The 12,821-nt window shown below is 35.6% G+C and overlaps 1 protein-coding gene across 3 annotated transcripts in view; it reads left to right on the top strand.

The window, feature by feature from the left end:
* Positions 1–12,821, top strand: part of LOC149807558 (uncharacterized) — a 74,343-nt gene that overhangs the window by 28,172 nt on the left and 33,350 nt on the right. For all 3 annotated transcript variants that reach the window (XM_089967763.1, XM_089967746.1, XM_089967753.1), the window contains exons 2-3: positions 10,146–10,278; positions 12,321–12,412. In XM_089967763.1, the coding sequence (XP_089823889.1) occupies positions 12,325–12,412 (88 nt within the window). In that variant the 5' untranslated portion in view covers positions 10,146–10,278; positions 12,321–12,324. The remainder of the gene's footprint in view (positions 1–10,145; positions 10,279–12,320; positions 12,413–12,821) is intronic.

The raw sequence follows: 12,821 nt of genomic DNA, 5'->3' as shown, positions 1-12,821 counted from the left end.
GGAAATGTTATTCAAGCTGCATTGTGAGAAATTTCCAACGCTGCAGGTACCGTTATGCTATAGGCCTGCTAATACTAGAAGACAAAATATTAATATTATTTTGCCATGCGGAAAGGAAAAGATTTTGGTCCTAAATGATATTATCTTCGTTGATATTAGTCTTGTTAATGACGCGATAAATGCAGAAAATCACCGTGGAAATTAGGATACGCAACAACGATACACTCGTCGCAGGGATTGACCGTAGATGGCCAAGTTTGGATCGTCGATGATAGAATTTCTTGGTCAAATTTGGTATATTTAGCCGTGTCGAGAGTAAGAAAATTATCTCAGCTAGGACGAATTCGAGTAAATCACATCAGTGACGCTGGTGGCAATTGAGTATCTTCGGGTACTATCTGTAATTCCTCCTTGGTAAATCCGCGTTGTGGCGCTAACGAATCTAGAATATAAATTGCCGGTCTTCCTGATGATCTTGTTACGGCAGATATTTTGTGCGTTGTAACGCTCCAGGTTGGGTCGGTTGCTCTTTTTCTTCCTCCTTCGGCCTCACCTTCCTTATATAAATATCTAACTGTGACAGTACCTAGTACAGGCCGAATTGTGGAATCTCGCTTTAGGGGTATATTCGATTTTGTAATTGCAATTGCGGGTTTCATTGCTATTGTTCGAGTCGTCTCATTATTCAGCGCGTTGATTACATGAGGCAATCTTGATACCCAATCGTGAGATCGATTATTCTGAATAAATTCACGCGCGTATTGGTATCCGAATAATCGTTCTGCAAGCGTTTTATTGAATCTTTCGACGATAGCTTGATTGTGATGAACACCTACAATACCGCGACGGATTTTAACATTATTCATTTTCGTCAATGAAGTAACCGCGCCAAGAAATTCTCGACCCGGATCAACTTGAAGAAGATTCGGCCAGGTCAACGGGGATCGGGAATAAATTTCGTTAAATGCCTTTGCAATTTCTGTTGCTGTTTTATTCGATAACGGCTCGGCTTCTTTATACCTGCTAGCGATATCAACGATGGTCAAAACGTATTTATATGTGACGCCGTCGACGGTATCGTGAGGAAGAAACATAAGATCCGCTTGATGGACCTCATTAGGGACACTGACGGTGAAACTTGCGTATGGTATTTTCTTAGGCGGAGGAAGATATATTTGCCAAATTGCCTGTTTCGATAGCCACGATTCAGCGACGGATTGTTTTACTTTAGCGGCTTTGGCGAGTTTGGCAATTGCTGATTTTCCTCGCCAAAATCCTCGCGGAGAATAATATATTTGCTCCATATTTATTTACCAGCACCGAATACTAATTTACCTTTCATCGCGCCTTTTACCAGCCAAGTTGCCAATTTTTCTTTGAAATTTTTATTAGGAATCGCGTCTAATGCGTGAATTAGCTTGATATCAGCGAGATGCCTTTGTTGTAAATCTCCGCTGCGATACGCGAGGTCGTGATAGTAACAAGCGTTATCGATTGCGTTTACCGGATCTTCACCTTGCTTTGGTTGGTCATTATCGTCGAGTCTGATATCGAGCCTCGTTCCGGGTCCACAATAATTGTACCCTGGTAGATGCTTTTCTCCGGGATATTTTGCCCAGGGGGTCCCAGGTAGATTTGTCAAGGAGGCTGCGATATCTCCTCCGGTTCTTCTACTTTTTTTTTTACAAATCTGAACTTGCGTGTCTTACAATCTTCGCATTCTCCTGCAATTGCGTTTCTGTTATTGCGTGTAACGATTTCGGTTGGATTTATCGTAGCTGTGTGCGTGCGACACTTAACACAATATAGATCCATGGATTCTAGTAACATGAATGTAATTGATTTTTCAGCCACGAAGCAACGCGAGCAGGTAAAACATCATGCGGTATTACCGAATTCGATTAGAATGATAATCATCGGTCCATCTGGATCTGGTAAGACACAATTGTTACTGAATTTGATCATGCGATGGCTAAAATGGGACAAATTGTACTTGGTTGCACCATCCGTTGACGATCAACGCTGTTATCAAGTGCTAAAGGAATTCAGCGACAATACCGACGAAGGCACAATCGAATTCATCACAGATATCAATGAAGCTCCATCCGTGGAGAATTTGGACGGAGATATTAATAATCTTGTTGTTTTCGATGACGTTATGCTGGAGAAGCAGACCAACCCGGCCAGAATATTCTCGCGTGGCAGACACAAGAACACCGATGTTATTTACGTAACACAGAGATATACGCAAATTCCAAAGGTGATTAGGGACAATTGCAATATTTTATCGGTATTCAATGGCGTAGACACGCACACGCTGAGAAATATTCATCAGACCTGGTGCAACGGCGACATGGATATAAATAAGTTTAAAAATTTGTTCAGCCGCGCTCAGGCAACGCCACATGGTTTCATCACGATAAATCTTCACGATCCAGGAAGTCGGTATCGAATTGGTCTTGATCAAATTTATTCATGAAAAAGCAGCCCCAAGTTGCAACAAAAAACAAAAAAATTCCCTAACTTTTATTTTTCCTGTCTCGAATGCTATATTTACTAACACACCGGCGCGACTAACCGATGCATCCGGTCTGAAATGCATGAAAATTAGCTCTCGTAGAAGGCTTTATTTTTGAATTCTGAGGCTTCTACGGAGAAAGTTCGCGTAGGAAGCTTTATTTTGGTGGAACGCAAAGGTCTGTTAAACTTCCCTGCTGCTTCAAATACGCTGATTTATTCCGTCATAACCGTGTACAACGCTATCATCATTAAATAGCAGGTAACAAGGTCTGCTGGTGCATTATTGAAACGCAGATCTGGATCTATGCTGTTACCATTTAGTTTACTGTTAAGGTCTAGTGACCCAGAGGAACGTGAAGTTTGAACATGTGAAAGTCATCAAACGTATTATTTTGGCTATTTTCTTTCGTCAGATTTGTACGTTGGATAATTATTAAAAGGATTTATTTGTAGGTAGTGATAATGTGCGCTTAGTTTATATTTCTGTTTTCATTCTCACCATATTCAGGCACTTTAATGCATTTTAATATTCTCTTCTTAACACGGCGATTACGTCTGCAGTTAACTAACATAAATAATTTAGTATTCGTCTGAGGTCTACCTTGTGTTTATGCCTAGTATCAAGGTCCATTTTACTTGTCTTCTGGAAGGAAAGCTTGAATACAATCTGGAAACCCATGTTACATTGTTCAGTAGTCTCATGGCAAATTCAACTTGTTTTGTTGGCTCACTGCTAATGGGCAGTGTATCATAGAAAGAAATTGGATCACCTTCCCTGACATGTATCATATGCATGTGACTTGCCTTTTATTACTAGCAAGCTGGTTAAATTTCAAGTGAATTGCAGATGAAAATTGTCAGGAAAAATAATTAGGAACAAAGCGTTCACGTATGTCGCTATAGACAACATTATGACACCACAGTCAAGATGGGCAAGACAGTTTGCATACAAATTAGCACAAGATGCGAAGCCAATAACGACTAAACACAATCTCTGAAATCGGTTAACAAGAGCCAATGTCAATATCCGACAGCACCATGTAATGTAACGGAAAACATGGCATCATTTCTGGTAGTAACAGTGTTCTCTGTGGTTCTTTCTATTTTGTTGCATAACTCTTGAGCAGTTTCTACTTAAGGAAGGAAGACAAAGGTCACAGTCCAGTATTTTAGGTTTCAGAATTATTTTCTTATTCGCTCCATAACTTGTGAAATAAACTGAAGTACTGAATTTTTTAAAACAAATATTCTTCGGAAATCGATTTTTTTTATCCGTACCCACTACGTACGTGTACGGATGCAGATTTTAACTCTACCAACAATGAAGGATGGAAAAATAAATTCCTAGCCACGGATTGCGGATCTTGACACGATTGTTCCGTAAATAAAAAAACCTTTTTTGTTATGATGAAGATATTCAACTGAAACCAAATAATATAATTTACAGGAATGGTAATAATGAGTAGTACACAGACTATTTCCATCTAAATCCATATCCAAAAATAAGTCCACACTCTACGTGCTTTTTCCTTAAGTTTAGCTCGCTAATTTTATCAGCATATAAAATACGGTAGCTGGTTGGCATTGTGTTCAATAAAAGCTTTCAAGGTATTCTAAATTCACATATTTTGGGGTACCAATTGTTAGTATTCAGTGCCAACATGAGCAACAGGGAGGGTGAACAGACCATTTTTAGGAATGTCTATTTTTGAAAATAAAGCTTTCTGTAAAAAATGAAAATACAAGGTCAAGAACGTCAATTCGAAGCCTCTAACCGACCGAGTTTTCTCTAATTGGGTTAGCTCATTTTGTTACTTTATCTTTGTCGCTCGTGTGTTCAAAATTGTATGTGTGCTCCTTTACCCGTAGGACACTCACTTTTGGTCGCCACCCTCCTGCTGCTGTTTCTTAATAGTATTAAAACCTACACGATATCTCGACCGATGATTATGTAAATTTATTGTGATAAATCCCCGTGGCATGTGCACGTAAAAAGAAGTTTTTGAACTTAATCATATCCCCTGAACACCAAGTCTGATGAATATTTCGGAGAATATGTGTATCAAGTCAATTAAACACAACTAAAATATTGCAGTTATCTCTGATCACTTTAGGTATTTGTGTATATCGCTGATTAACATAAATCACGTCTGTGGTTTTATGCCTGCATTGGGAAAATGTCCGGGCTGGATTTGATTGTTTGTCCAGCAATACTTCATTGTATATTACGAGATTATTAATAAATCCATCGAGGTCATCCACAGATGGGGCTTCATCAATATCGGTGATAAAAGCAATAATAGCATTGCCATCATCGTCCAATAATTTGCATTTTCATTTAAATTTTTAAGTACATAGTAGCATTGCTGATCATCTACGGATGGTACCACTAAATATAACCTATCCCACGTGAGCCATCTCATTATCAGATTATGTAATAATTGCGTCTTCAGATGGGTCTATGATAATTGCTCTGTTCGAAGTTGGTAGCGCTGGATGTTGTTTGACTGGCTCTTGTTTTCGTGTCGCTGAGAAATCAATGATATCCATGTTGTACAAATAAAAAATAATATGGATTTATATTGTGTTCGATGCAGAGCACCCACCCCAACCAGTTGTTTAACAACAATAACGACAAGGAATAAAAGGAGTCACGTACAGGCACGTGTGTGAAATGTGGTACAATTTGTTTTATAAGTTTATCTCCCTTGACAAGTCAAGGAAAACAGTTGGTGGTATCGCTGCTTCACTGAGAAAATCACATGGAGCTCCATGGGCTAAGTATCTTGTCAAAAAGTATCTTACTGGATATAATTAGTGTGGTCCTGGAACCAACGTGATATCCGCCTTGACGAGAAAGATTAACCAAGACCTGGAGAGTATCCAATAAATGCTATTGATCAATCCTGTCACGTTCAAGATGTAGCATATAAAAATAAGGATTTACAACAAAGACATATTGCAGATGTGAACTTGATTCACTCGTTAATTCCATAAAAAATAAATCTCTCAGAGAAAAACTTGGTTGCTGCCTAGTAAAATCCGCGATGAAAGGCTAACAAGTAATAGGGGTCGGTAGTTAATCAACCGATTATTATTATTATTATTATTATTATTGAATCAATTTATTATAGCCCAAGAGGATATTGGAGGGGTAGAGCAGCGATTAGTAAACTTGCTGATGCCGCAAATGTCACGCGTTCTGTTGCTGCAAATTGGTTAGCACCACAGGCAATATGGCAAATTTACTACCACCACCTGAACAAATTCAGTATGTACATTTTGATGTAAGCGCTCCCTATGAAGTTCAGCAAGCAGATATTTTGTTTTTACCACATGATACTATTAAAACATGTAGACTTCAGTCACGCACATACAAATACGCGTTAACTGTCGTTGACGTTCCAAGTAGATATAAAGAAGCAGAACAACTATCAACTGAAACAGCATCTGAAGTTTTATCTGCTTTTGAACGAATTTATCAACGAGAATCCGGACCATAAGGTGGTCTACAATGGTCACATTTACTACAGGCTGATCCTGGCAAGGAATTTCTTGGTACAGTATCATCTCTGATGAAGAAACATCACGTCAAAGTCAGACGAGGACATACCGCAATTCATCGTGATCAGGCATTTGTTGAACGACTTAATTGAACACTTGTTTAGCGGTTATTTGGATATCAGTATGCGCAGGAAATATCCCTGAACAAAGTCCAAAAAGACCTGAGATCTCGTGATTGGGTTGCAAGACTACCAAATGTAATAGTTGCGTTAAATAGTGAAATTACTCGTGTAATGTTCTATCAAACCTATTAATGCTATCACAAAAAATCATTAACCAATACAACGACATGACTCCTTCTCAAAACAACCAGTACTCGGTTATGTGACTAAGATATTTATATGAACCTGGTGAAGTTGACGGGGGTAAAGAAAAGAGCAACTGATCCTATTTGGAGTGTGACGACATATGAAATTTTCAGCCTGGTAAGATCCACGGATAGACCTGCAATCTACAGACTATATTCAACTGCTCCTCAGCGTGGATTTGTACGTGAACAATTACAATTCCTGAGGATACACAATTATCACCGCATTCACATATGTGAACTCGCTCTTCGACATCGATTACATTCAAGACAGGTCAGCATTACATTTTTGCGCGTGTGACCAAGACTTCTATTAATTCTATCTACGGTAAATTGTCTTGGATTATTATTTGAATACTGCCACAACATTACTGTGTTAAAGCTTGCACAATGATTATTCTGCCGTTGTGTCAGCGTCATGATAAATTCAGCGTCGAGATCAAAGTCTCACTTATTTTTTGTCACATTGTTTATAACTAGCTAATTTTTTATTTACTACATCATCGCTATTGCTAGAAGTTTGATTATTATTTTCTGTGAAGTCTACGATAACCCTCCGCAGCTGAGATATTCTTCTGACTCGAGACACTGCAAGATAAACTAAGTTTGACCATTCGATACGATCATCAACTATCCATATATTAGTATCCGAAATAGTTAAACCTTGTGAAGAATGAATCGTTATAGCATATCCTAGCATCCATGGAATTTTGTCCAATGTTAACGCGCTCTCGATAAAACTTACATAAACTAAAACAATTTCATTTAACACAAGATTTTGTTTACTACCACAACCTGGAATTTCAAGGTCGATATTTTGCCGTCGAGTATCTGCTTTGCAATAACACAATGGTACGGGTAGAGTTGAAACAATTATTTTATGCAACAGAAATAATTGTTGTTGAAGTGTATCATGAACGATCTTTCTACTTGCAACCATCAAATCATCCGATCTTCACTTATTCCTAAAATCATTCATAGCAGTTTGTGAAATTATCTCACGCATTATTCACACTGAACATTATTTGGTTGCAGTCTGATTTATTTCTTAAGCTCTCTTAATTTTGGATCAAGCGCTCTATGATCATCCGTTATCTCCTCATAATGATCAAAAAAAGTTTTTAACCATTCATGCGGAGATAATCCAACAAAAGGTAGCGGTTGACGTTATTAACTTTGTATTTTCATTGTTTTGTTTTTCAAAAATAGACACTCCTATAACGGTCTGTTCACCTTACCTGCTGCTATATGACATGAACATTCCCCCTAAATATCTTGAATTTGGAAAGGCAAGCTGTTATTTCCGGATAATATGTTACAGTTCCTTGTCACCTGTTCGTTCAAGATGCAGATTGTAAAAAGTTGGAATGTGGGTATTATGAATCTACATTGTTTTCATGAGATTCCAACGTTTAATAATTTCGTGCATGCTACAAACACGTACAGTCACTGTATCTGCATTTCAACTTTTGACAGCCACCAACACGAACATAATTATCAACATCACAGGTGTTTAAGTAGAGTATGTATTTCAGTTTCAAAAGAAAACCCTTTTGCAAATTTTTGTTCCATTTAAAGCGACACTCTTGGAACTTCTTCTAAGAATGGATTGGGCTCCTGGAAATTATCATTAGTTGCTCGATCTATTTTTCTTCAGCGTGTATGATTATTTGAATTTTATTCAGTGTTCAAACATTTTAGCAAAATTGACAACATTTTGAAAAAGTGTGCTTTCATGAAATTTAGGATAACATCTGGCTTAAAACACATCTGCATACCGACATGTAATACACGTATTCACAATTTGGATGGGTTTTTGCACGTGTAGTTTTGAGCCTTACTGGTAATAGACCTAAAGAGCTTATGTGATATTTTATCGCCTGTAGCATAAATGTATTATCGCTATACCTCTTAAACCACATCATTAGTTGCCAGGAGTCTTTGCACAATATTTATCACATGATTTAGTTGGTCCTAACTGAAAATGGAGCCGCTCGTACGTCAAGTGTGATTGCCACAGCGGCCATCTCGAAACTTGCCATAATGGATTTTATATTCATACGGATGTTCACTGAAAGTCTTCTTATGATATAAAGTATGTCTTAAACAAAACGCTGCCAATCTGCCTTCCAATATGTCTGTCATCTTGACAATCTTGTAATCGCTGATCCTCCCGAACCAAAATTCATATTGACATGGGGTTTTCAAAAGGAAACTTACTATGATGTCCAGATGGCCCAAATTGGTAATGGTGAGGATCTGATGTCAAATATGGCCCCTACAGCGGTCATCTTGAATATCTTTTTACCGATATGCCTCCTGAACAGCACGTCATCTTTACATGGAGTGGTCATTTCGTATGATGTTTGGATGGTTCTGGATGAAAATTGTCCCTTCAGAATATTGAATATGGATGTCACAGCTGCCATCTTGATTATCCGGTTATTGCTATTCCTCCGGAATGGATAGTCATATCAATATTGGGTTGTGCTAAAAGAGTTCTTCTTAGATCTGATTGGTCCTAAATAAAAATGGCGTCGCTCAGATATCCATGATAGCCACCACAGTGTCCAATTAATGAAAATATCAGCATGGGCTTTTCACTGAACGACTTCACATGATGACATATTGTTTTAAATAAAGAAAATGGTACCAATTCGACTTCTAATATAAAGTAATCAACTGAAATTTCCGTTCTCCTGTGACTGTGCTCTATGTTTAGAATTTGATAGGGCTGCACATTGAAGTAACTAGCACAAAAATAAAGTTATGGAAATACTGTAAGACTGAGGTCATTGGAATAGCGGTACATTGCTTGGGAAAACGTCATATACAGTGAATATAAAATATGATAAACGTTTTCTTGTTACGTATATAACTTCACATGTAATTCTCAAAACCTAAATGAAAACCACATATCTTCCATTCATATTTAATAAAGAGCATGATGCGGTTTTGTTTACCATATCAAGGAAATATACAATAAGACACGGGAACTCAGCAATAGATTTGCACCAACAGTTCATATGTATGTGTGTCTGGAAAGTAGAATGTTTGGAAGCAATCTTTCCTCACGGTCATATCTATTGATGAATTTCAAATACACAGTCAAATATAAAATGGCGTCATTTATTCGACATTAAAAGCCGAATTGGAAGATGTTTGATCAAGGACTACACATTAAAAATATGTCAGATGAAGGTAATTTCTGGTTGTATACGTGCATAATCTATAAAACATGTTCAACATATTTCTGTGGATTCGAAACAAAACGTTGTACGTTCGAAATTATTATTTTGACAAATACATTATTACTTTAATCTGGTTTGAGTCTTCTTTATGCAGTATGAAAAAGCTTTTAATACAAATATTCAAGTAAAATCACCTATGGTTACGACATTCCGTTAAGTGCATTTGGTTGAATTTAAATATACTGAGAATATGGTTGTATTATTTTTCATCAGATGGTTTTATTAATTAGAGATATATTGTTCATTATGCTTACGTTCTAAATGTAATACAAATATTATACATAAATACTATCCCTTTAGGAAAGAACATTTTCGATTGTTCCGGCGAGTTGTATGTTTACTCAACTTAGAATATGGTATGTGTTTTCATAGGAAACACTGTCGTGAAAGATAGGTTATGATCTTGCAATTACAAATTGTAACTCTTCCACTCATACATCCCCACCCCTTCATCCGTGGCAGGGAAAGAAACAAATTATAACAACGTATCGTCTCTGTTTTAGACTACTAGAAAGAAACGAACATCATACTGCCTTAAGACGAACCAACATTTGAAAATCTGCTTCTGTGACAGTGGCATTCCTCAGAAGAGAAAAGCGGAGTTAAACCCGTAACATACAGGGCATCGAAATCAAGGTACTCCTGCCGAGACATTTTTTTTATATAAAAAAGGTCCTACCATCGTCTGAGCTGCGGTCAGTCATTTGATTTTATTACAGCCTATCTTGTCTCTCGTACCGCAGTTAGATAATGATTTTAGTGGGGAAAACTATCTAATTAAAATCGATGATGTGTCTGTGGTAGCTAATAAGGTGGTGTTTATGTGTCAACATTCTTTTATTTAATCACAGTAATAAAACTCCGGGTGCAAAATCACCATAAATTCCAGTGAATGTCTCTATCCAAGAATTTTATCAGATCAGTTTTGTATTTCCAGAGAAAATAGTCACTTGAATTCAATAAGTTTGAAGTAATAAAATTCAGACCAAAATTATTGGTCACACCATATAATACAAGTTGATTGTTCTAAGATTTAAAGCACGAATAAATAATCCTCTTAGCTACGAGAAAATATAATTTTCTACTTGACCTCAGGTCACAATAAGCATTTTCTAAAAAAAGACCGTTACATAATGGAAAATAACCTTCTAGAATGATTCTAATGTTTACAAAATAAAACCCAAAACCTGGATAACCCTCACAAAATTCCAAAACCTAGACCCAAATAAACATATTTAATTCTTCATTAATAATGATTCTGATATTCATCCCATACTCAGAGAGAATAATTTAGCTATGCATAAGTTATTTAAAAAAATAAATAAGTGAAGTCTGTTAGGTCAAGATGAAATAAACTCAATTTTGGACAAGGTCAAGTCCAACATACAATGTTACATTACAATAGCATGTAATGAAATAAAAAAAGAATAATAAAAAAACTAACAAACTATGTAAATGAAATATACATAACAATATATACAGATGTAGCAATCAATGTGACCCGAGGTTCAATACACAAATTAACTAAATCGATAAGGCGTTTGCCTACCACGCAAAAAGATCTGTTCCATTTCCATATGGGATTTAGGGTTTTTGTTTTGGTTAGTCTTTTGTTGACATTTTTATTTCTTTATATTTGATGGAAATCTGAGAACAAACTTAATTTTTTAATGAAATTTGATCACTTTTAAATTGATTTGTAAGTTGGGAATGATAACGTTTGACTGCTAAGAGCATGTTTATATGGTGCTTTTTTCATTAAATATATAATTAAAAAAATCAGCTTCATGGCATAACATGGTAAAACTATATTTATCTTATTATTTAAAATCTTATGAATAATTTATGGATAACACATCAGTAAGAATTATAAATAATATTAAATGCATTGAAAGATGGGATAAATAAAATGTCATCTTTAGTTATATCAACATACTATTTACATAGCAAACAGCACGTGGACATAGAATTTATTACATATATACAATAACATCACTTCATGCACTAATATAACTCATTATGTAGATCATATAGCTCTCAAAAACAGTCCTTATTCCAAACAGAACTTTATGATATATTTTATATGGCACAGGTTAAATAAGATTGCTTATAAATGGTAAGATATGTAATTTTCAGTAAGTTATTTTGAACAATATAAAGCAGATATTAGATGATTAAAAATACTTGTCGTACATTTTAGCAGAGATTGTAAAGGTACTGCAATGTATTTTATAACACAAAAGTTATTATTTTTCAAAAATAATGTAAAAAGATTGCATCTATTGCACGGTATCTTATAATCATATCATATGCCGTTTTTGATTGAGTTATATACAATATGTACAGTTCATAAAGTAGCTTATTACACGGCAATGATAAGTTATGTCCCTTCGAAACTATGAAACTGATATGGTGTTCACAAGATTTCCTGTAAACTTCAACTGGTTACACTTTAAACTTACAAGCTATACTGCATCATTCATAAGATATGTCTATACACTGTATTCAGGAGATATCCAATATTTGTAATGTTCTTCATTATGCTAGCAACCTTCAAAGTACATTAGCAAATCATTCTTTCTATGTATTATATTTCTTTTAAAACGAAATTTTAAATTTCTCAAAATTTGAAATAAAAATAATTATTGTTTTAATCTTCATTTTTTTCTACCTTACAGGAAAATGAGAAGGTCGTGTTCATTGAAATACCATGCCGTGTGTTTTCTGTTAGAATATTTGTTTCTGATGGCGATGACGTCACTTACCTTAGGTGAGTAAAAGTATTATAGTCATATCGTAAGTTTCTTTGTTCCAGAATAATGAAATTATCAATATGTCAGAAGAATATTATAGTTCCTCCTACGTTATTACTAAATTAAGTATGTATAAAGTACAACTTAGATCTAAAAGATGAAAGAAAGCTTTCGAAAATAAAGTCTTCTAGTTATTTTAAAATCTTAATTCAAAAATGTTATCCCCACTTAAAAACACTATGAAGACAAATCCCATACCCCAAAATTAAATTATCTCAAAATAATTAAATTATAGAAAACAGTTTTCTGCCAAGGAATCACATTTGAGACTAAATATAGACTGGGTAGTCGTTGTAGGAATGCTTTAGGAAGATAGGCAACATCTCATACGAACATACTTTGTAATTTAATGTTAGTTTAGATTTA

Source organism: Sinohyriopsis cumingii, chromosome 1 (assembly GCF_028554795.1).
Source record: "Sinohyriopsis cumingii isolate HCF-2022 chromosome 1, ASM2855479v2, whole genome shotgun sequence".
Taxonomy (NCBI): domain Eukaryota; kingdom Metazoa; phylum Mollusca; class Bivalvia; order Unionida; family Unionidae; genus Sinohyriopsis; species Sinohyriopsis cumingii.
The sequence above is the reverse complement of the archived record's forward strand: the minus strand, read 5'-3'. Positions and strand labels throughout refer to the sequence as shown.